Source organism: Sturnira hondurensis, unplaced genomic scaffold (genome assembly GCF_014824575.4).
Source record: "Sturnira hondurensis isolate 20B ecotype Veracruz unplaced genomic scaffold, ASM1482457v3 Scaffold0016284, whole genome shotgun sequence".
NCBI lineage: Eukaryota > Metazoa > Chordata > Mammalia > Chiroptera > Phyllostomidae > Sturnira > Sturnira hondurensis.
This window is the reverse complement of record NW_028088915.1, coordinates 1,473,565-1,499,424: the sequence shown is the minus strand read 5'-3', so window position 1 is coordinate 1,499,424 and position 25,860 is coordinate 1,473,565. Positions and strand designations below refer to the sequence as shown.

The 25,860-nt window shown below is 36.7% G+C and overlaps 1 protein-coding gene across 4 annotated transcripts in view; it reads right to left on the bottom strand.

Moving 5' to 3' along the window:
• USP6NL (USP6 N-terminal like) overlaps nt 1–25,860 on the bottom strand; it is a 186,669-nt gene that overhangs the window by 56,894 nt on the left and 103,915 nt on the right. For 3 of the 4 annotated variants that reach the window (XM_037065944.1, XM_037065945.1, XM_037065946.1), the window contains exons 3-5: nt 19,553–19,620; nt 17,124–17,206; nt 7,185–7,224 (exon numbers count right to left, since the gene is read on the bottom strand). In XM_037065944.1, the coding sequence (XP_036921839.1) occupies nt 7,185–7,224; nt 17,124–17,206; nt 19,553–19,620 (191 nt within the window). Of the gene's footprint in view, nt 1–7,184; nt 7,225–17,123; nt 17,207–19,552; nt 19,621–24,714; nt 24,791–25,860 lie in introns of those variants that run through there. The other variant, XM_037065943.1, reaches the window with a different exon arrangement.

The window sequence follows — 25,860 nt, the reverse complement described above, 5'->3', positions numbered from 1 at the left end:
CTGAGTCTGGGTTTAATCCCCACGCCAATCTTCCTCTACAGCCGCATTTCTGACTCCTCCCACAGTTGGCTACACTTGCCAGCACTCCTGTATTCTTCCAGCTTTACTGGGCTGCCATCATGAGTCTGGGCAGGCATGGCCCCATGGCATGGAGCCCATCATCTCCAAGTTTTCACACAGGCACTATAAATGGGGGACCTGCCTCCCAGTTGCATCTATGGTGGAAGTCACTGCCTTCTCTCTGGCTCAAAGCATGGCCATAGCTATTCAACATATCTGTATAACCAGTTAAAGGTTATAGATATGTTAAATGACCATGCTAGAAGTTAGCTGCAAAGCTGTTACTATGCAAAACAGTTCTCAATGGCCCTGCTCCATTTGTCCCTTCCCCCAACTCACACCTGAGGGGGAAGGAGTGAGGACATCTTATATGTCTTTCTAATACTTCCGGGACACCTTGAGTTCTGGGCCCCATTCCAAATCCCTTTTTGGGGCCCCTTCTTGGCTGCGCCCTGTTACAGCCTGAGGATATTAGAACAATATATAGCAAAAGAAAAATGATGCAGAGATCTTTAATCTCCATCCTATATTCTCTAGTACTTTACCACTATCTCTACTGACCACAAAAAAAATGGTACATTGTTGTATTCTTCCCCTACCACAAGGGCTGTTTTCAGCAAAGGACTAAACTTACATTTGAAGTAAGTGTGCAATCTGATATGCCATTATCCTAAATCGATGTCTCTCTGGGTCATGATTGCCCCCTCCTATTTGGGCAAGTAAGGTGTAAGGACTAAAGCTGGAACAAATAGGTTCTATGTCACTTCTCAACCTCCAGTGGCCTGAGACTATATTTTATTTTATTTATTTTTTAAAATATATTTTATTCATTATACCATTACAGTTGTTCTATTCCCCCCCCCTTCATTCCCCTCCACCCGCACACTCCCTCCCCCACCATTCTCCCCCCTTAGTTTATAACCACGTGTCTCAAGTTCTTTAGATTCTATATTTCCCCCACTATTCTCGCCCTCCCCCCTATCTATTTTCTAACTACTGTCTATGCTATTTTCTGTACCTTCTCCCCTCTTCTCCTCCTCCCACTCCCCTGTTGCTAACCCTCCATGTGTTCTTCAATTCTATGGTTCCACTTCTAATCTAGCTGTCCTCTTGGTTTGCTTTTGTTTTAGGTGTGGTTGTTAATACCTATGTGTTTGCTGTCCTTTCACTGTTCATATTTTTCATCTTTTTTCTTATGTAAGTCCCTTTAGCATTTCATATAATAAGGGCTTGGTGATGATGAACTCCTTGAACTTGACCTTATCTGAGAAGCACTTTATCTGTCCTTCCATTCTAAATGAAAGTTTTGCTGGATAGAGCAATCTTGGCTGTAGGTCTTTGGATTTCATGACTTGGAATACTTCTTTCCAGCCCCTTCTTGCCTGTAAGGTCTCTTTTGAGAAATCCGCTGACAGTCTGATGGGTACTCCTTTGTAGGTGACTGTCCCCTTATCTCTTGCTGCTTCTAGGATTCTCTCCTTCATTTTCATCTTGGCTAATGTAATTATGATGTGCCTTGGTGTGTTCCTTCTTGGGTCCAACTTCTTTGGGACTCTCTGAGTTTCCTGGATTTCCTGGAAGTCTATTTCCTTTGCCAGACTGGGGAAGTTCTCCTTTATTATTTGTTCAAATAAGTGTTCCACTCGTGGCTGTTTCTTTCCCCTTTCTGGTACCCCTATAATCCGGATGTTGGAACGTTTAAAGATGTCCTGGAGGTTCCTAAGCCTCTCCTCATTTTTTTGAATTCTCTTTTCTTGATTCTTTTCTGGTGGGATGTTTTGTTCTTCCTTTTGGTCCATTCCATTGATTTGAGTCCCAGTTTCCTTTCCATCGCTATTGGTTTCCTGGACATCTCCCTTCATTTCAATTAGTTTAGCCTTCCTATGTTCCTCTAATTTGTGACTATAATCAACCAGTTCTGTGAGCATCCTGATAAACAGTGTCTTGAACTGTGCTTCTGAGAGGCTGGCAATTTCTCGGTTGCTTAGAGTTATCGGCTCTGGGACTTTGAGTTCTTCTCGCGCCATCTTTTGGGCTGTTCGTGCCTGTTACATACCAGGATCGGAGCCCTAGGTCTTCACCAGAGCAGGGCAACTCAGTCACTGGGTTGTGACACTGTATGTGGGGGCTGGGTCAACAAGGAACAATGGCATCCCATCTGCTGCCTCCTGCCGTGGCCCCCACCGGTGCGGCAGCTGCCACCGTCACCAGGGCTCGCGAGTTTTGTCCCACTGCACTCGAGTGTGCCACCACCGTCAGCCCTAGCCCCCTGGGGCCCGCGCGGTCCGTCTCACTGTGGGCGAACGTGCGACCATGGTCAGTCTGCCCCACACCCTGACTGAGTCCAGGCCACTTGCGCGCCTAGGTCGGGGGATCTATCCTGCCGGACCCTGCTCCGCTGCTGGCTCCGCCCCTCTTACCGTCCAAGTTGAACGGTTAGTTGTTGTCGGACTTCCGTATAATTCAATTTTCTGTTCTTTGGCTGTGTCTTTGTTCTCCAAACCTTTGTTGTATTCAAACTTGGTTGTGGGAGAAGGCACAGTGTTTCCACCTATGCCTCCACCTTGGCGGAAGTCCCTGAGACTATATTTTAATCATATGCAAGACCTATAAGCACCTAGCAACTGTTGATTACCCACAAAGTATTAATTTCTCTTCTATGTGGCCCAAGGCTCCTCCCACTATTAACATGATTAATAATCCAGATAGTAAAGGCTAAACACACACAATGCATGGATGGATATCAAATAGCCTGCTCTTCTAGAATAAGAAATCTTAGAACTTTAATGAAAGTTAAGTCTTCAGATGCCCTTTTTGTCTCCTATTTGGGTGTTAGGATGCCTGACAGAAGATCAAACTGACCAGAGACGCACAGCTACACCTCGCCAGCAGAGGTCAGGAGAGGACAAGGAGAAGAAAAGTTTTGTGTTTTTGAGAGAACAACATTGAGAAGTCTATCATATATTTTGAGTAAGATCTCAAACCACATAAAATTTAAAGTTTTGAAAGATATGAATAGGCTTCGATATTTTGTAAGCCACATAAAATATCGCTCTACATAAAGAAATAGATAAATGCATGAAAATGCATAGTTTTACATACCCTTTCCTCCTTATTGAAAACATCATTAAGCTCAAAGAAACAATATAATCCATTATTAATATCGTTCTCTGCAGAGTAAACATAATAAGTATGTTTATGTTTAAGTGACTACATTGAAGAATCCAAAGCACTTCACAAATATCAACATAATCCACCCTGGCTGGTGTAGCTCAGTGGATTGAGCTCGGGCCTGCGAACCACACAAATATCAACATAATCCTCTTATGAGGAACTGCCTACTACTATCCTATGAGGAACTGCCTACTACTATCCTTATTTTAAACACTGAATCTATAAAATAATACACTGGCAAATCTGAAACTAAAGCCATGATTACTTGACTATGCATTAGTGTACAGCTTTCCAAATGGCAATAACTGCATGCTTCAAGTGTAAAGATTAATAAACACTTTAGATTTCAGCAAGGCTATCATTTCCACTGGTTTTATTCAACAGTCATACATGCAGAATTTTTTATTACTTTTCTAGAAATGGCAGAGTTGGCCATTAGGACTAGGCAGTTAATGAAGAATATATAAACTAAACTCAGACCAAAAACATTTGAGGAAATCCTGATAAACTAAAAAGTTTCTAGCCTTATACTGCTCTGCATGTGTCTAAAGTTCTCATTCCACTTTAAAGAAGCCAAAACTATAAAAAGGCAGGTCATGCAATATGAGTTCAGTTTATATACAAAAGGCATAATGGAATCTCAATCACCAGCCTCAGAACCCTGCTCCTCTCTCAGTAAAAGACTAACAAATGAATACAAAATTACATCTTATGTTAAATTATTAAGGTATACATAGGTCATATTTTTAGTGATTTGTTATTATGCCAAACTCCTGAGATTAAACCACAAATTAATTACAAGCTTGAATACATTAGGTAGAAGGTCTTTTACCCAACACAAATATCTTTTACAAACCAGATAAAGTATTTTTTAAAAACCTCCCTAAAGTATGCATTTTCTACTAACTTTTGTCTTATATTTCTCCTTTTCTTTAATGTCACTTTTTTTTTTTAATATCAATGTATGGTTGCCTCTTGTGCATCCCATGCTGGGAACTGGCCTGCAACCCAGGCATATGCCCCGACTGGCAATCGAACTGCGATCCTTTGGTTCGCAGGACCGCGCTCAATCCATTGAGCTACATCAGCCAGGGCATACTGTCACATTTCTTAAGTCATCTATATCACTGGCCCAGACTTTTGGACTTTCTAGACCAGGAAATTATTTTAAAGGGGGAGGTGGATAGGCATTGGAGAGAGAAGTCCACATGGAGTTGCCAGGTTTCTATTTTGCCAAATATGGGTATCTTTTATGGTAAGATACCTTCCAACTCTTCTCTCCCAGATTTCTCAAATAAAAGGACATTTAACATTTGAAGGGACAATCTCAGCCAGTCTTTAAACCAACCTATTTATTACAAAGCAGTCATTACATCCATTTGGTCATTCATTCAGCCACCACTTACTGCACACATACTAATATACTCTGTGCACTATTGTGGGTTCTGGAGAAACAGCAGTGAATAAAGCAGATTTTTAAAAAATCCTCAAAGAAATTACATTCTAGTGAGGAAACACACACACAAAATAAGTAAATTATTTAGCATGTAAAATAATAAATGTTAAAGAGAAAAATAAAGGGAGAAGGAAAGAATTAGTATTATGGAGGACAGTTCCCAATTTTAGAAATGATGTCCAGGGAGGATATTTTTCTGAAGGTGATATTCCTAGGGTGTCCAACCCAAGACCCGTGGGCTGCATGCGGCCCAGGATGGCTATGAATGCAGCCCAACACAAAATTGTAAATTTACTTAAAACCTTTTTTGTTGTTCACCAGTTTTCATTAGTGTTTCTGTATTTAATGTGTGGCCCAAGATAACCCTTTTTCTTCCAGTGTGGCCCAGAGACACCAGAAGGTTGGACACCCATGAAGGAATGAGGGACTGAGACTTCTCACCATCAGGGGAAAGAGCACCCATACCAAGAAAGGAAGTAGCCAGTGCAGAAAGCCTCATAGAAGAAATATGGTGGGCATGCTCAAAAAGCACCAAGAGGGCCAGTGTGTGAGCAAGAAAAGGCAGCAGGAGGTGAAGTGAGAGCCTTAACACAAACCAGGTCACACCAGGCCTTGCAGGTCATTCTAAGGACTTTCCCTCTTAGTGTGTTTCAATTAGAGAATGACACAATCTTACTTATTAAAAAATAATCTTTCTGGTTCTTTTGGTGAATAGACAGACTCTGGGGAGAAGGGGGGATGATGGCAGAAGCAGGAAGTTGGAAGCTCCAGAAGAGATTGTAGTGGACCAGGTGGTAGAAATAAAGCAGGTTATCAGATTCTGAATATGTTTTGAAGGCAGAACTTCCAGAACTGCTAAGAGATGAAATGTGGGGTAAGAAAAAGTCAAAGATAACTCAGAAGTTTTTATTTTATTCATTCATTCATTCATTGCCTTCCGAGGGAAAGGAATAGAGAAAGGAAGAATGTGTCGATTGGTTGCCTTGAAGACATGAGTGTGGTGAAAAACAATGAAACAGTGGTGGTATCAGTGGAGTCCAAGAATCAGTGAAATTAGGGCACTAGACAAGAGAAGACTAGTCAGAGAGTGGAAACAAATCCTGATGTTCCCATTCCGAAGTGGACTAGTAGAAAGTTCACCAGAGGCAGAATTTAGAAACTGTTCCCTGTTATTTATCACTTCCTTTTCATTCATTCCTTAGCCATAGGTCTGCTTTCCCCACTGCCAACACTACCATTTCATTTCACTAATATTGCAATACTACGCTCCTAAAAGCCACCAATAATCTCCCATGTGTTGCCTCACTTGACCTTCCTTTAGTCACTGGGCAGACAGTAAGCATCTCAATGGCAGAAACTATGTCTTATTTGATCCAAATATCTAGGCAGTACCTAGACCAGTGCTATGCAAGAACACAGCTATCAAAAAAAAAAAGAAAGAAAGAAAGAAAGAAGAAGAAGAAGAAGAAGAAAGAAATTCCCTTGGCAAAACATCAAGGTATGATACTGAGAAAATCAAGAAGTCACAAGAGAATTCTAATGTACGCAGAGTTCCCTATGGGGAACTCTATGTAAAATGGCAATTTTGTCCACATCTCAAAGCTATGCTACAGGTTTTATTTTAGGGAAATTTTGATTTTAGAACAGTTTTCTCAAATATTTTTCAAATTCCAATTTTAATTTTATCTCCATTTTCTGAAACTCAGCTTCCTTCCTCAACAAACATAAACTGAGAACAATCCTAATTAGTAGCCTGTCTTATTCTACAATTCACTTTTTGGTGCAGAAAGTAAAAAAAACAGAGTAGGGAAGGGAGAGTCTGACCAGCTTTAAAACATTCAGTCCCTAGTTCTCAATTATGGAACCAGATCCCTAGCCAAATATAATGAAGAAAGTGGAAACCCCGCATTAACAAAGGGTGACAGGTTCACTGTATATAAGACTTCTCTAATTCTTAAAAAGTTAATATCTTAATTTGACTACAGCAAAATGTGTTATTGTTGTTTTGGGGAAAGTTGTTTAAACCTCATGCAACAGCTATGCTGCAAAGAGCTATGGTCTGGAGTAGTGCTCTATCAGCCACAGGATGCATGAGAATCACTTGTGAGACATTTTACAAATTACACACCCAGCCTCCTGCCCAGAGAGTCTGACTTAACAGACTGAGGTGGGTCCCAAGCAACTATGCTCTTTAAAGGCTCTGCATTAGGAAGCACTTCTGGACTGGGAACTACCTGTCTAGAAATCAAATCTTCTCTGATAAATGATACCTTTCCTTTTATCAAATATCTACCAGAAGTCCCATCAAATCTCCTAAAATTATTTCACCATTAATTTAATTCCTTCCTAACAGTGATATACTTAGGATCAAATATTAAGAATGACACACCATTAATATATAAGATGGCATTCAAAATCAGAAAGGTGGCAGTTTTTATTCCTCTAATAAACACAATTCACCACTAACTATAAGTAAATGCAGAGCTGGCCTTACCCGTTCCATGGCTGCATTATGATATGGGAGCTCCTCCTCACTGCAGAGAAAAAAAAAACAGTATGTGTCAAATACTTTAAATCCAAGTAAACTTTGAAAAAATTATAAACCAACAGGTACACATAATGCACAACCTTTTATTTGTCATCACAAAAGTTATATAGCTTCTATTCCACCAAATTCTATATAAAACAATTAGCTATCTATAACCATAATGTCTCCTATCTTTACATCTCTAGACTAGCACTGTCCAATAAAGTAATCTCTAGGTATATGTGGCTATTTAGTTTTAAATAAAAATTAAATAAAATTAAAAATTCAGCCCTGGCTGGTGTAGCTCAGTGGATTGAGTGCAGGCCTGCGAACCACACAATTGCAGTTCGATTCCTAGTGAGGGCACATGCCTGGGTTGTAGCTAGTTCCTAGCGGGGGACACACAAGAGGCAACCATACATTGATATTTCTCTCCTTCTCTCCTTCCCTTCCCCTCTAAAGATAAGTAAATAAAATCTTTAAAAAAATTAAAAATTCAGTCACTCATTCTCATTAGCCACAGTTCAAGTACATGATAATTCTGCCGATAGAGGCTACCATATTGAACAGTGCAGATACAGAAAGAGTATTTCCAGCAATGCATAAAGCTCTCCTGGACAACACCACTCTAGACTAGGAACCATCAGCAACCTTCTTCTATAAAGGTAAATATTTAAATAATAAATACTTTAGGCTTTATAGACCATACAATCTTTTTCATAATTACTCATCTCTGATGTTGCATTGCAGAGCAGACACAGGCAAAATGTAAATTAATTGTGGTTTTGTTTCCATAAAACTTTTACAGAAACAGGTGATAAACTGGATTTGGCTTGCAGGCCACAGTTCACCAACCTGTACTCTAGACCATCATCTCCTCTCTCTGGCTCAAACCATGGCCTAAATAAATGACTGTTTAAAAGAAATTGTATAGAAAAATAAAACTGTCTTCAACAGATTTATGAATTAAAATGAAAAATTTTCTGGTAAATAAGGAAATCATTTGTGAAAACTTCAATGGGGATGATTTTTTTAATGTACAATAACAGATGAAATTCACTTTTCTAACATGGTAATTTTGTAATATCACCTCTGATATAAAATATTCTGAGACTCTTATATTCACTGTCAAAAATATAAAAATATGTGCCATTCATAAACAAAGTTATGTGCTTTGAGTTTTCATCTTAGTAATGTTGATGTTTTTGCAATGATATGTAAATATTCTTGCCTTAGTTTCTCTTGACATCAAATAATACCTCTTTCCTGAGTGTAAAACATTTGTATTTAAGAGTCTAGTATTTTAAGGGCACTCTTTGCTACTCCGATGAGTTCTTAGGTGAACCATGAAGCTACAACTGACAAAAAAAAGTGTAATTTTTAAAAGAGATCTTAGAGAGCTAGACCAAACCCTCCCTCATTTCATAGATAAGGAAACTAACATTTTCACTTAGTCACACTTAGCCTAATGTGGAGACGTTCAGCAATCTCTAACCCAGTGAGTTCGCATTAAGATCAAGATCTTTAGATTATTGTAGGAGTATATGAAAAGGCTGAAAAATCAATTTTCAAGAGGACAAGAAACTTAGAGGATTAAATATAAAAAGTCTTTTGTTGTTTTTCTACTGTAAACTGAATACTCTACTGAATGTGACACCCTGACTTTTTTTATAGCTTTCATTATGCTCTTAGTCTAAATTTCCCTGCTAATTTGTAATCCTGATTACTAGGGCCTATGACGTATGCATGATACAGGATATAATTTCTGGTTTAAAAGTGTACCTATCCATTCTTTATTTACTGGCAGAAGAGGACTTGTTGACACCTCTGGAACGTACTTCCTAGGTAATTAGTCAGCAGTGAGGCCTTGAAAGAACATCTGGTACCCTTTGCGCACACCAAGAATGGAATTTCTGGGGTTAGTAAGCTACCCTGGGCAAGATGAACCTTTTGTACAGCTGATTTGAGCTGATCCTGACAACTATTTATTTAAACATCTCTAACTGCAAATGAAGTGCTAGCTATGGCTGCCTATCACAGAAGTTCTTTGAAGTTCCTGGGTGCATTTCTTTGGTGTCTTCCTATTTACTAAACAAGACTGACAGACCTATTCTCAACCCTGACTCAAAACCAAGTGTTGCACTTGTCTGTGGAATGATGCTGATCATCTGCTCAGGCTACATGGTCTGTGTTTGGCAGATCTCACAGAACCAACTGCTTTCTGAAATTCAAGATGAGATAGGACTGTACACAGCAGCCCACTCTACCTTAACTTCAAATCATGCTATTGAAATCCTGGGAGAGAGGAATGCCAGCATAAACACATACAACCATGGTCAGCCTTAGGCAAAATTCAGGAGTACACAAACCTAATCTTAAAATTTTATCCTACTCAATATTTTACATAATCCCTTTGCCCTGTCACAACCCTATCTGGATGTGGTTGTCTATCCAGTCCCCATCATGATTCCCAAACCATTACTGAATTCCTGCTATCCAAGCATTTTTAATGTGCATTTTAAAATTTATTTATTTAAAAATTAAGACATAATTGACATAAGTATATTAGTTTTAGTCTATAACATAATGATTTCATATATATATACATATTGCAAAATGATTACATAAAGTTTACTAAATATCCATCAGCATACATGCTTACAGATTTTTAACAATCTTTTCCTTTTGAGGAAAAATTTTAAGATCTATTCCCTTAGCAACTTTCAAACATGTAATACAGCACTGTTAACTATAGTCACTGAGCGGCTCCTTAGATCCAGGACTTACTTATGTCTAGTTTATACTTATTGACCACCTTCACCCACTGCCCCTACCCTCCAGCCCTTCCTTTGGCAACCATGTATTTGTCCTCCATATCTATGAAGTTGTTGTTTGTTTGTTTAAGATTCCACATATAAGCGACACCATACAGTATTTGTCTTTCTCAGTCTGACTTATGTCACTTAATACTATAAAGACATATCATAAACATATATGACATTTTCTTTTCCATTCATCCATGGATGTACACTTAGAGTGTTTCCATGTCTTGGCTATCGTAAATAATGCTGCAAAGAACATAGGGGTACAAATATCTTTCCAAGATAGTGATTTGATTTTTATTAAATAAATATCCAGAAGTGGAGTTGCTAGATAATATGGCAGTTCTATTTTTAATTATTTTTAGCCTCCATATTGTTGTTCACAGTGGTTGAAATTTACATTCCCACCAGCAGTGCAGAAAAATTCCCTTTTTTCCACATCCTCACCAATACTTGTCTCTTGTGTTTTTTGTTTTTTAATTCTAAACTGGTATAAGGTGATATCTTGCTGTGGTTTTAATTAGCATTTCCCTGATGATTAGTGATGCTGAGCACCTTTTCCTACCTCTGTCGCTCAACTGGGTGTCTTCTTTGGAAAAATGTCTATTTGGAGCCTCTGTCCACTTTTAAATCAAATTGTTGGGGTTTTTTTTGTTTTTCGTTTCTGGCTATTGAGTTTTATGAGTTCTTTAGATAGTCTGGGCATTAACCTCTTATAAAATGCACAATTTATAAATATTTTCTCTGATTTGATAGACTGGCTTTTCATTTTGTTGATGGGTTCTTTTGCTGTGCAGAAACTTTTCAGTTTGATATAGTCCCACTTATTTATTTCTGCTTTTGTTGCCTTTGCTTTTGGTGCCAAATCCAAAAAAATCATGACTAAGACCAATGTAAGAAGTTTACTCCTTCAATTCTTTGCCTATGTTTTCTTCTAGAAATTTTATGATTTCAGGTCTTATATTCAGTTTTTAATCCATTTTGAGTTGATTTTTGTGTATGATGCAAGACAGTGGTTCAATTTCATTCTCTTGCATGCAGCTGTCCAGTTTTTCCAACATCAATTATTAAAGAAACTATCCTATCCCCATTATTTATTCCTGCTTCCTTTGTTACAAATTAATTTACCATATATATGCGGGTTTATTTCTAGGTCCTCAATTCTGTTCCACTGATCCATATGTCTGTTTTTATATCAACACCATACAGTTTTTATTACTATACAGCTTTGCAATATAGTTCGACACTAGGAAGTATGATGCCTCCAGCCTTATTTTTCTTGCTCAAAATTGCTTTGGCAATTTACAGTTTTTGTGATTATATACTAATTTTAGGACTGTTTATTCCATTTTCATAAAATAAGCCACTGAAATTTTGATAGGGATTGCTTTGAATCTGTATATTGCTTGGGGTAGAACAGACATTTGAACAATATTAATTCTCCTAATCCATGAGCATGGACCTTCATCCCATTTATTTGTATCTTCTTCCACTTCTATATCAATGTCCCATACTTTTCAGAGTATAGATCTATTACATCTTTGTTTAAATTGACACCTATGTATTTTATCATTTTTGATGCAATTATACATGAAATTGTTCTTTTAATTTCTCTGATAGTTTGTTACTAGTATACAGAAACACGATTGTTTTTTTGTATATTGAGTTTGTATCCTGCACCTTGACTGAATTCATTTATTAGTTCTAACACACTTTCATTTTCTTTTTGGTGGAGTGTTTAGGGTTTCTATGTATAAGATCATATCACCTGCAAATAGAGACAGTTTTATTTCTTTTCTTCTGATTTGGATACCTTTTTTCTCTTACCTTGTTGCTCTGGCTAGGACTTTAAGATGTCCTAGGCAGAGCGCTATTGAACAAAAGTGGTGAGAGTGGTCATCCCTGTCTTACTTCTGAGCTTTAAGGAAAAGCTTTCAGTTTTTTCCCATTGAGAATGATCTTAATTGTGCACTTATCATATATGGCCTTTAATATGTTGGGATACATTCCTTCTCTACCCATTTTGTTTAGTTTTCATGAATGTGTGTTGAATTTTGTAATAAATCTTGAGACTTCATTGACTGATGATAGTGCTCGAGAATGTGGTCAAGTTTTCCTACATGCAGGTTCTTGCATATTACTTCATACCCTAAAACTTTTTATACAAAATTTTCTGGCCCTGGCTGGTGTAGCTCAGTGGACTAAGCACGGGCCTGCAAACCAGAGGATCGCAGTTCAATTCCCAGTCAGGGCATATGCCTGGGTTGCAGGCTGGTTCCCTGCAGGCCAACTCCCAGCAGGGGATACACAAAAGGCAACCATACATTGATGTTTCTCTCCCTCTCTCCTTCCCCTTTAAAGATAAATAAATAAAATCTTAAAAAAAAAGAAAAAAAGAAAAATTTTCTGTGCATAACACTCACCTCCAAAAAAACTATTTCTCCTCAAATTTCTATATCGAAATACATTAATTTCCACAGCCTTCCAAGAAGAAACCAAGGGAATGCTGCTCTAACAAACGCCACACACAATGTCTAGAATACACCTGTAAAGCACTGCACCTCAGGCACAGGTGCTGGCACATTGGAGGAATACACTAACATAGCTGGATGAATGTACAAAGGGAAGGATAAACACATGCCTGCATGCATGTATGCATCTTTACCTTAACACCTAAAAATTCTTCACGTAGGAAAATAAAAGGACCAAAATCTGTGTGAGAAGAGTATTCTTTTAGATCAGGAAACTACAGACGACCGTGGATCAAATCCAGCCACTGCCTGTTTTTGTAAATGAAGTTTTACCAGAATACTGCCACACTCTGTTTTGCCTGTGGTTGTTTTCATGCTACAACGGTAGAGTGGAATGGCTGTGAAGAAGCGTCCATAACGCTAAAAATATCTAATATTGGCTCTTTACAGAAAATGATTGCCTCCCTCTGCTTCAGAAAACAAAGGTTTGTCCTCTAAGAGAAAGAAGCACCTAGGAGTGGGTCAAAGAAAACACCATGCTGACAGTAAGAAGCAATGCTTCACAGAAATACAGTAAGTAAAAATGACAATGACAACAACATAGCCATATGTGAAAAGAGAGAGACCTTAACTGGATATATTTTTCATCTGCTATTAAATTTAGAATTACTAATTAGAGTACATGCATCTGTAACTTTTAATAGCTTAGATGGACTATTTCTATAACTTAAGATAAACTTTCATTTTGGAAACTTAAGTTAACTTGTTAAAATCAATTAAGTTGAATATACTGACCAAATTTTATTTCTATTTTTGTAGTAGATTTTGTCTAAGTTTACATTTACTCTAGTCAAAATTATTAGATGAATAGAGTTTTCAAGCCCTTGTCATCAAAAGATTATTATTTAAAAACAAAATGACCTTTATTCTGGTTTTCCAATATTTATAAACATACAGTAAACCACAATATGCTAATTTTATAAATATATATATTTTGATAAGGAGTTGAAAACCTGAAGCTTGGTATTAATTTTATCTTCATTTTTGGTACAATTTCCTTTTACTTCTTCTATTAATAACTTGTGACCTAAAAGCATTATCTATCTTTATCCAAATACCAAGCATTCTTTGTTGAGCAGAGTAGTTGCACTGGCTGTTTTTGATAAAAATGTTTAAAGTTCTCTAACTTTTTAAAGAAGCTCAATCCCTCCATTCTCTAAAGCAGTGTGATCACTGGCACACAGACTGGGGACAGACTGGGGACAGCTCCCCATTTCTGAGTACTTAACAAAGACATTCCTGTGCCAGAGTCAAGCCAAGCAGGTTTGGCAACAGTTTTCATATTTATTGTGAAATCTGTTATAGAACCAAGTTAGTCCTGTACTACATTTGTTAATTACTGTCATCCTTCTTTATATATTATAACAAGTAATTTAACTTAACTAAAACTATAATTAGATATGAAGTCAGCAGCCTTCAGCGAAGGCAAGAAATTTCGTTTTTGCCATTGCATTTTACTTACATTGACACTTATAATCCAATTTCATTGGCGAACCAAGCAAAAATTGCAAAGAACTAAACAGAAAAAAATACTCTTTCGATCAAGGTGTGACAGGGAGCAGTATCAAAACACCTAGGCCACGTGACTTTATTCAACAGCAGAAAAAACTCCAATCTACAGTGACAAGCAATAAAAGCCACCAGAAACAACCTCTGGAGAAAGTGATTTACTGAAATTAGACACTGTAACAAACATAAATGATTTCAGTGAAATTTAATAAAGCCTAACATTACACTAAAATCCATTACTATGTTTCATTATTCTCATTTGATTTGAGCTGCCTGCCTTAGGACAGCATCAAGGAGTAAATAAAAAGAAAATTTAGTACGATAGGTAGTATGAGAACTCGTATCAATCAGCTTCATTTCTAAAGAAGTGGAGAGCTTTGCTCTCTGGGCACTAACTCAGTACACGTGATCATTTTGAATAGTATCCTTCTCATTAGGCACTCTTTTTGTCCCCTTTTTCTAGGCATTTCGAAGCTTTCTACTGGGTTTCTTTTATTAAAAGTACGGGAGAGCAGTAACCAGCAGTGTAATACAGCAGTTCAGAACACAGCTCTGCTGTAGGACTGCCAAGGTCCGCACACCAGACGTGACACTGTCAGCACAACCTAGGCAAGCTGCATGATCTCTTTGTGCTTCATTTCCATCTAAAAAACTGATTTTTTTTAAAAAAGAATACTTATCCCAAAGAGTGTTTGAGAGAAATGAATTAATCAATGTAAAGAGCATAAAACAGTGCCTGTTATACAGTCAGTGCTCAATAAATATTAACTAATATTATTAAGTAAATGGACTGACTTTTTCCCCGTTAGTGCCAAATGGATCTCAGCACAGAGGGTAAAAACAAGCACAAAATAACCGAGGGTGATTTTTAGACTGTCAAGTACAGCCTAGGCTCTTGGGCCAGAAACTTGCTCGTATTGTTTCAAACAAAGAGAAAAAAAAATTAGGTAATTACTAGATCCTTTTGGAATGCACAGTTTTTTTCCTGTGTATTTTGTACTATATTAGACCATTTCATGATTAACACATCTTTTAGAATAGTTCATTGCCATCAGAAACACTGCGGAGGTCAAAATCAGCTGAGCTGTGCTCCACCTGATAAACCAAAATCTGGGATAGACCCCAGAAATCTATTTTTAAAAAACAAACAGTTCCCAGCTGACTAGTGTGGGACCCACTGCTCCTGATACAGCTAAATGCTCAAGCTGTCTCCAAAACTTTACTCACTCACATACCTCAGATCTGCACATTAACCCACAGAAATGTGTACGCATTTCCTGCCACATTTGTGGCCAAGCTTGATTTACTTAAATTTAAAAAAAAGTGGAAGTGGGGAGGGGTTAATTTAAGAACAGTATTTTTATCGTGGTTAAATACTGCTCTGCTAGTCTGTTGAAGCTCAAAGTCTTCTAATAATAATTTCTCAGGAGAACATTTTGGGCATGCTAATGTCATTAGTTATAATAATAATACTTTATATTTGTCCTTTGCATAGTATTCTATTATTTTATGTCTTCAAATCTTCCTCTACATTGTAAGGTATGTAAAGTAGTCAATGATTTCTGTTTTACACACGAGGCACGAAATGGTTAACTAAGCCAGTGAAGCCACAGGAAAAGCACATATTCTCTAACCTAAAGTACTGTTTCTGTGTCTGTTTGCTTGTTTTACCCTGTGAAAAACGTTAGACAACCAAACACTATCTAAATGCAAGAAACCTGACAAAAGGAGAAAACAAGTTCTGAGTACTATAAGTTACTGCTCTGAACTATATAAGAAACAGTATTTTTCCCTCAATTTTACTCATGTATCATAAAATAAAAATCTCTGGCTTTTTCCTATTTATAATAAAGAAGAATGAAAAATACATTTGAATGAGAAGTTAATCACTGAACTGTATGGAACCAAACAAATTATAGAAATGAATAGAAGTCTCCAGCCCACAGGAATCTGACTAAACAATGCCAGAACCAGAACAGGTAGATTCACATCATTTACAGTATGTTTTTAAGAGTCAAAATCTTTTTAACCACTTTACAGTGGTCTAGACCTCTCTCAACTCTTTATATAACATACTCAGGATAAATGGAATTAATTTGGAGAAGCAATAATACAAATACATTTACAACTATAAGGAAGATTAACAGATTTTTTTTCATCACTCAATTTTAGGCTGCATAAAACTAAAAGTTCTAATTGCTCATTATTTTAAAAATGCATTTATATAAAATGATATGTTTTATAATTATTCTTGAAACACAAATTGTTATTCTTTCCATTTAATTCTGTTAAAGTTATTAATGCAACTCATTTATTGCACTTAATGTCCTTACAAAAATACAACAAATATGTATTAAAGATTGTGTTCTTACGAAATAGTTGAATTTCAATCACAGAGGTTAAAAATGTCAGAAATTTAGTAACAAAAGTATGTTGCAAGGTTTAAGTCTTAGACTCTTATTCATAGCATGCTATTAAAAATAAATAAAATCAGCCCTGACTGGTGTAGCTCAGTAGATTGAGCACAGGCCTGCGAACCAGGATCTCGGTTCGATTCCCAGTCAGGGCACATGCCTGGGTTGCAGGCCAGTTCCCTGCAGGCCAACTCCCAGCAGGGGACGCACAAAAGGCAACCATACATTGATGTTTCTCTCCCTCTCTCCTTCCCCTCTAAAGATAAATAAATAAATAAAATCTTTAAAAAAATTAAAATTAAAATAAATAAATAAATAAAATCACCCTGGCTGGGTGGCTCAGTTGGTTGGAGCATCATCCCACACACCAAAAGGCTGTGGGTTTGATTCCTACTCAGGGCACAAGCCTAGGTTGCAGGTTCAAGCCCTAGTCAGGGCATGCATGGGAGGCAACCAACTGATCAATGTTTCTCTCTCACATCGATGTTTCTCTTTCTTTCACTTCCTCTCCCTCTAAAATCAATAAATATATCCTCGGGTGAGGATTTAAAAAATAAAATAATGTAAATGTAACAGGTGTCCACAGAAGCATTATAATAAAAAAGTTAGCTTTCAATTCACGCAACTTACTGTAAAAAGCCAAATCTATCTGTGACTTTGTAAACAAGGTAATCAGCATCTTCCCAAGGTTCAATCTCTGCACCCTCTCGTCCCTGTAACAGCGAACAAAGAAGGGCGTTATTGGAAACCTGTAAAATTGAATAATTTTTTAAATACAAAGATCAAAAACAGGAGAGCCATTTTTATATATGAACAGTAAGAGCTGGAAATGAGGCACTATCCACCTTAGCTAACTTTAAAATATATATATTGATATTGATATTGATATTTTTGGCAATATCATCTCTATTTTCTAGTTACACACTTTGGAAGACACCGTATGTCAGCAATAGCTGACCTGTAGTGAAGCTTTGCTCAGACTTGGGTTCCTGTGAGTACCTGGGAAGGAAGGAGCAAAGGAGAAAAAGAAAGTCACTCAAGAACAAACTGTCAAACTTTAAAGTTTTTGAGTGAACATGTCTTAGAAAAAAAAAGTATTTCTTGTCTTTTCATCCAAACTTCTCAGAAGAGTGGGCTGTCTCCCTTGTCTCTCTGCTTCTTTACTCCACAGATACATCAGCCCTGAAATGATTCCTGCCAAGGCCAAAAAAACGATCTACCATTATTAAAACCAGTGGGCACTTTTTAGTCCTTTTCAAATGTACTTTTTTTGAAGCCCAATAGAAAGTGCAGCTTCTCACTTTCTATTCCGCAGCCTACATGACATCACCTCCCTTGGTTATCCTCATCCCTTTCCAGCTTTTCTTTTGGTGTCTTTTTCACAAGTATCTCTTAACTGCCCGCGTGTCTAGACCTCTGTCCTCAGCCACTGCTCTCCCATTTCACCCCTGAGGCTGTTAACTCGCACTGCCAGTGCAGAAACCCCAAATGTAACTGTCTATCGAGGGGTGTCCAACCTTTTGGCATCTCTGGGCTACACTGGAAGAAGAGTTGTCTTGGGCCACACATTAAATACACAAACACTAACAAAAACAAAAAAAATCTCATAATGTTTTAAGTAAATTTAGGATTTTGTGCTGGGCCTCATTTACAGCCATCCTGGGCCACATGAGGCCTGCAGGCTGCAGGGTGGACACCCTCGGACTAAGCCCTCAAATTTCAGACTCAATACCCAACTGTCTTGTAAACCCATCCATTCAAATATACTTTATAACTGTCTGCTCGTGTGTTCTCCAAGTAAGTGGTGAGCATCTTGTGGGCAAAAACAGCTCTACCTCACATGTGTAGTGTGAATCCCTAGGGCCTAGCACAATGCCTACCTAGCCTGGTCACTAAGTGTTAGTTGCATGGGGAAAAAAAGCATGCAAGGATGAATGACTGACAGTTCTACTGGTTTTAAATTAGTTAAGCAGTTAAATAAATTAATTAGGTTTTTCACGGACTACCCAAAACCTAATCATAGTAATGGGAAACTGTGTCTGATGTTCCAAATGACCACTTAAAAACAAATTCTGGGAACATAGCCATTGAGCTGAGCACTGCCTGTGTGCCTCCCTGGAAGCAGGGCACAGTCCAGACGGCTTTCTCTAATTTGATGCTCCTGTTGTTCTCACAATAATGAAAAATAACAGATATGAAATTACATGCAAGTGATATAAATATAAAACATGACATTTATAAACCACCGCTGCAACTCACAGACCTCAAGAGGTTAGGAAATAATGAGACATGTAAATCACCAACAACTGTGACTTTCTAGGGCATTAAAAACCAGATTTCATAAGTAATTTAAGGATACAATGCTAATGGAGAGTATATACAAATGTATAATTTAAAATTTCAGACCCAGCGTAAATTTTTAATAGCACATATAAGTTATGAATAAAGTGAGTATTTAATTGTGTATACTAACTTATTGAAATATTTGTTGAATATCTAGTATGAGTCAGTAACCTTTCTAGAGGTTTACACTACAAGAGTAAAGCAAAACAAAAGAAATTCATACCCTCAGAGAATCTATATTCTAGGAGTGAGAGCAGTCAACAAATAAAGTATAATATATCCACTGTTATGTAATAAGTGCTGTGGTGAAAATAAATAAAAGAAGGGAATACAGAATGCCGAGGGCAGAGGAAGAGCATTAAAGAGTGTGTTCAGAGATTTCACGAAGGCAGCACCTGGGTGAAAATCTGAAAGAGAGAAGGCGATGAGGCACGAGGATATCCAGGATCTGTATGTTCTAGGCAGAAGAACAGCCAGCGCAAAGACCCTGAGTCAGGAGCAAGCCTGGTGTGCTGGAAGAACTGCGAGAGACTAGAGTGGCTGGAGCAGCGGCAAGGAGGAGAGAACATTTAGAGATGAAGTCAGAGAAAAGAGATGACTTCAATGGTCACATGAAGTAAACACACTGGTTCTGTAATCATGCTCTCCTAAAAGCAAATCTATTTCTATTTATATGTTTTCCCAATAAAACTTAAAGAGTAAATATGAATACTTACTCTGTCATATTTAGCAACAATTTCAGCTCGCTCCTGGGCAAGTTTGAGTGCTACATCCTGCTCTGAATCTGTGGAGAGATCAAACTCAGATGAACTGTCACTTAAAGAATCATAAGTTATTTAATCATAAAACTAAGACAAAAGAGATCCAAATAAAATAATATACATACTACCAAAAATGACAAACCAGAAAAAATCAAATAAACTTAAAAGGATGAATTAAGTACCTGTACAACCTTGAAATATCAACATGTATATCATTTCAATATTATATATAATATTCAAAAGAAAGTAACTTTGTTAACATGGCATTAACTTGAGGAATATGATAAATTTTATTACTCAGAAACCAATTTTGGATCTAATTTCAGAGAAGTAAGCATTAGAGGAGAATCTGAAACTAAAAGCTCTAAGTTTTCAATGAAATACATTTGGGTAGATGGTGAGAAGAGCACTCAAGAAGGCTTTTAAAAATTAAGGAAATTTACCCACCAAAAAGAAAAGGGCTCTTACATGACAAAAATAATCATTTCTTCATTTAGCCTCTCTGGCCCCCCTTTATCAATAGCCTCAAATAATTTCCAGTTTTACTCTCCTACCTATCCCACACCTTTCTTTCTTTATCACCACATATCTCTCAAAAACACAAATATGACAGCAAAAGTAGAGCTCATAACATAAAACAGTATGAATATGATTACATATCCCAAGTACCATAAATAAAAATAAAAGACCAACGACAGACTATATAAATGGCACCTCTGATCAAGAAAAAGGACAAGCATTCCACTGGAAGACTGAGTCACTGGAAGACTGAGTCAAGGTCATGAGCAAGAAAGTAACAAGAGCAGGGACAACTATGTTTGTATTCTTACTAAGCGCCTGGCAGATAGTAAGATACTGCCAGGCAGCAGACACTACTCTAAAGAGCACTTTACAATAGTCTAAGATAGGTATTATATTAAGCCTATTGCACAGATGAAAAAAATGAGGTTTAGAGATTTGAACTAACTTATCTTAGATCTCAATGCTAGTCAATAGCAAAGCCAGCATTCAAATCCAGTCAGTCTTGATTCCACATAAGCATTACTTTATGAAAGTTATTACTAAAGGCACAAAAAAAAAGGACTTCCAGTTAAAGATGGAAGATGGAACACACATATCCATTCCTACTAAAACCACACTAAAATGACAATAGAGGGCTTCTTTAAAACCCCTCCCTCAAAGGCTCAGCAAATAGTAATTCCTGAGAGAAGGGTGGGGTTAAAAAGAGTTGAAGGGATGTGCAGGTGTGTAGCAGAGATTGAGTGCACAGAAGAAAACCAAATCCAAATCAGGAAACCAACAGATGATACCTTAAGCTACAGAAGCAGGAAGTGGCAATAGAGGTGCGTTATCTCACACTACATGGAAGTAAACAGAAAATGAAGCAGCCCTAAGGGAGATCGCAGTATGGAGGAAGGAATATGGAAGTTGGCTAGTTTTCAAAATAAGTCTTACAGACTGCTGAATCTTTAAACCAAGTATAGCTCTGATAAAAATAAAATCTAAATTTAAAAGCCAAGACATGAGGGGGAAAATCAAAGTCATTAAAAGCTAAAGATACACAAGTTTAAAATATCCCTTTGCACCCATCTCAGACTAACCGAAAAATGCAATGGTATTACTCAAGGCTGACAACAATGGGCAAATCTGCAGTACCTTACACTGACAATAGAATTATAAATGCATAAATCTTTCTGGAAAGCAATTTGATAACACATATCAAAAATCTTAAAGAGGCATATCCTTTACCTAACAAGTCCACCAGTATGGTTTTATGCCAATGAGATCATCAAAGAAGCACAAGATTGTTTTTAATAGTAAAAATAGAAAAATGGGAATTATAAATTTTTAAATGTTTATTTAGTAAAAAATGTTTATGCCAATGCTTTTCTCAGTTAGACTATAAAGTGATTCGATATGCTGTCCTTTGGGACATAGGTGGATACATAATAGAATAGTTCAATAAAATACCAAAAATACAGACTAGTTCAAGTTTTCAGTGAACTAATGCAATCAGAAGTCTGGGATGATCAACTCAACTATATGCATAATTCATTATCCCATTTTAGATTTATGAACCTTTGTCAATTCCTTTTTCCTTCTTCTGTTGACCAGCTTTAAAACATTACATTCACATTTTTATAGAAGCGAGGGGAAAGCAAATCAACAGAAGTTAAACAAGGAAACCTGACTACTTATTGAGTTTCATTTCCATTTTCAGAACAGCTAAGCATGAATTTCTACAGTGATTAGGCCAATTAAATGAACAAGCATTTTCTATGAATGTATCTTATACCAACAAGTCCTTTTTCCTGATACCAGTTTTAGGAGTTGCAACTATATTTCCAACTTAACAACTAAAAGTTTAAAAAAAAGGGCAAAAACTGGAAACTGTGTGGAGTTGGGAAGTGAGGAAAAATTTCCCTAGAAAACATCATTGTGACAAACTGGAAATGTAATGCTTTACACAAATCATCTCCATCCTAGAGATTTCCAGAAAAGAAAACCCAGCTATATAACAGAAGCTGTATTGGAACTGGATGAAACTGTATCCTAATTTTATGGGAGAAAAATGATATATTTTAATATGATTAGAATAGTTGATCTGACTCTAAATCAAATGTTCTATATCTTTAAATTTCTTTAGAAATTCCCTATCTTAGTATTTTTGTATGGGGAGAAAATTTTATAAATGTATTCTAAAAAGAGGGCTAGACCACCAACTTATACCATACACAAAAATAAACCCAAGATACATAAAATACTTAAATAAGTCATGACACCATAAAAGTCCTCGAGGAGAACATAGGCAGCAAAATTTCAGATATCCCATACAGCAGTATTTTCACCAATACATCCCCTAGAACAAGGGATATAAAGGAAATAATAAACAGATGGGACTATATCAAGTTAAAATGCTTCTGCACAGCTAAAAAAAAAAAACATCAACAACAAAAAAGGGAACCAACTGTATGGGTAAATGTATCTGCCAACGATACTTCGGACAAGGGTTTGATTTCCAGAATATATAAAGAACCCACATGACTTCACACCAGAAAGACAAACAATCCAATAAAAAAATGGGCAAAGGACCTGAATAGACACTTCTCCAAGGAGGACAGACAGAGGGCCCAGAAACATATGAAAAGGTGCTCAGCATCACTAGTCATCAGAGAGATGCAAATAAAAACATAATGAGATACCACTTCACACTGGTCAGAATGGCCATCATAAACAAATCAACAAACAATAAGTGCTAGTGAGGCTGTGGAGAGAAAAGGGAATCCTGGTGCACTGTTGGTGGGAATGCAGACCAGTGCAGCCTCTGCAGTGAAAACAGTATGGAATCTCTTCAAAAAACTAAAAATGGAACTGCTTTTTGACCCAGCAATTCCACTGCTAAGATTATACCTAAGAATCCTCAAATACCAATTCAGAAGAATCTTTGCACCCCAATGGTCATAGCAGTGTTATTTACGATAGCCAAGTACTGGAAACAGCCTAAGTACCCATCAGTAACTGAGTCGACGAAACTAATTTTATACAATGCAACCAACAAGAAGCATACACCCTGCTTCTTTAAAGTGACTAAATGGAAATGTCAATCTTTTCAACACTGAGTTTAGAGACATTACTTAATATTCCTCATTGTGAATCAATCATCTTCAGAATAAGTAGTATCCTTAAACAGAACTTGCTATAGTTAGATTATGTTTCATACTGTCTGCTCCATAGTTGGGTTCATTAAGAATTACACTCAACATTGTTCATGTGTCCTTTATACATGTGCCTTGAAGAAAAAAGAAAAAATTGTTGAGGGTGATAGGTATGTTTATTATCTTGACATTTTTAATATTGATGGTGGTGTCATGGGCATATACATATCTCAGAACTTATCAAATTATACACTTAAATATATGCATTTTATTGGATATCAATAATACCTCAATAAAGCTGTTAAAAATAAAAGAGGAAGACAAGAATTACACTCAACTCCAAATCATTATTATATGAAATATTAAAGGAATTTATTTAAGAAAAAGAAGATCAAATCTATGAACAATAAAATGGCAATAAACATATGCCTGTCAACAACTAAATCTAAAAAACAAAAAAAGCAAACAAAAAAACAGAGACAGAATCATGGATACAGAGAGAATTTTAATGGTTGCCAAATGGGAGGGGGGCTCAGGGGCATGGGTAAAGAGGTGAGGGGATTAAGAAATAAAAATAGGTATTTACAGAATAGTCATGGGGATATAAAGCACATATAGGAAATGGAGTAGCCAAGGAACTTATTATGTACATGGCCCATGGTCATGAACAATGGTGGGGGGATTTCCTGAGGGAGTGGAGCTTGTGGGGTGGGGAGGGGGAAAGGAGAAAATTGGGTACAACTGTAATAGCACAATCAATAAAATATAAGTTAAAAAAAGAGTTACTCTCAAGTACTGCCTTTGGTTTCATCCTAATTATTTATTTAGAAATTCCACTGCAAAAACAAAGAGTCTGCCCTAAAACACTGACCACAGGGATAGCAACAGCTGACTTGTGTCTGTGCAAGGGTATACCAAGTTCCAGGCACCTATTAAACAAAGACAGCTGTGTTACTCGGTACTTACACCACATGCCATCATCAAATTTAAAAAACCTATTCAAGCTAAATTAAATCAAATTATTTTTATTGACTCTATACCTCCTACAATGAAGCTTCAAAGTTTCAGAGGCAAATTTTAAAAAGCAAGGATAAGAAGATATTTGGATTAAATACTCAATAATATAAGAAAACATCTCTGGGCCCAAATTTATGGAAGAAAATGACACCTATAGCATTTAAGGAAGCACTTCACAACATTTTAAGAAGATCTCTAATTTAAGTAAACACAGAACTGTTAAAAATCAAGTATCCTCCTGAATCACATTTTAAAAGCAGGCATTGTCAGTCAGTATTACTCAATTAACCCCAAATTCTAATGAACAATTTATTCAAAGTTATTAAGTTTCAAATTCAACCCAATAAAACAAGATCAACAGCAGATTATTTTTTCCTGGTATACATTTTGAAGGAAGACCTTTAAATATACATATCAACAATTATAATTTAAAAATTACTTTACCCTTTGTTAGATACCCAGGCTGGCCTTGGGAATTAACAACAGCTTCAGTCCTCATAGAGTAAGCTTGCTTATCTATTCCAAGATTTCATTATTATTTTACAGTTCTCAAATACACCAAGAGTGTTAGGTGATACCCTCACGCATTCTGCAACAAACTGAAACAGAAAAATGGAAGGCAGCTCTGCTTTAAACTATTGGTGAAACAAGCACAAGAAAGGAGACGTTTGAGATGTATTCTGAGGGAGAAAAAAAGACTTAGCTGTGGTTACATGGACTATAGATATTCAAACAAAGATGGTATTTGTTGAGGGTAAAAACATGTCTTTCAGGCTAGATCCCAAGTATGAACGGCACCAGCCTACACCCAGCATTCCAGCTAATAACAAACAAGGACTTTAAGCAAGCAGCTTCAGAATACGCCTTACTCTTGTACTTCAAAATTAGCTGCACTTTTATTAATTTTAATAAAGTTTTTCATGGAGCAACAAAGAAAATGTTTATTTAAAACAGTAAAGCTAAGTAGGAATGCTCACCTCCTCAAATATACTGTATATCATAGCATAATTTTAATGATAACTTTTAATGTGAAAACTGCTCCTGTTTCAGACACTATGCAAATACACGGTAAGTTTTGGAAGGTTTTTGGAAATTCTTAACATACCACACATAGACAAATGAAACAAATGTTTTATATAACAATATGTATAACTGCTGCAGGATGGCATTATGAAAATTTCTATTCTATTTATTCTTTCAATCTCCCCCTATTGCTTCCTTCTTTTCTTCTTTTAAAAAGGTAAGGACCTACAATTTGGAAGCCACTTTGCAAAATATCTCACAAGCTTAGAGAGAAGGAAAAATGTCAAGTCATATACCAAGGAATGAGAATCAGGTTGGCATCAAACTTCTTATCAGCTAGAAGATAATGAAGCACTACTGTCAAAGTTCTGAGGAAAGATGATCATGAACTAGGGATTCTATACCAAGCAAAACTATCAATTAAGCATGGGGGGAAAATAAACGCATTTTTAGATATCTCAAGATATGGTTAGCTGAAGAATGTCCACAACAAATGTCCAAATCTGAATCTCTGGAACATATGAATGTACCTTATATGGCAAAGGAATCTGCAGATATATATGTAAG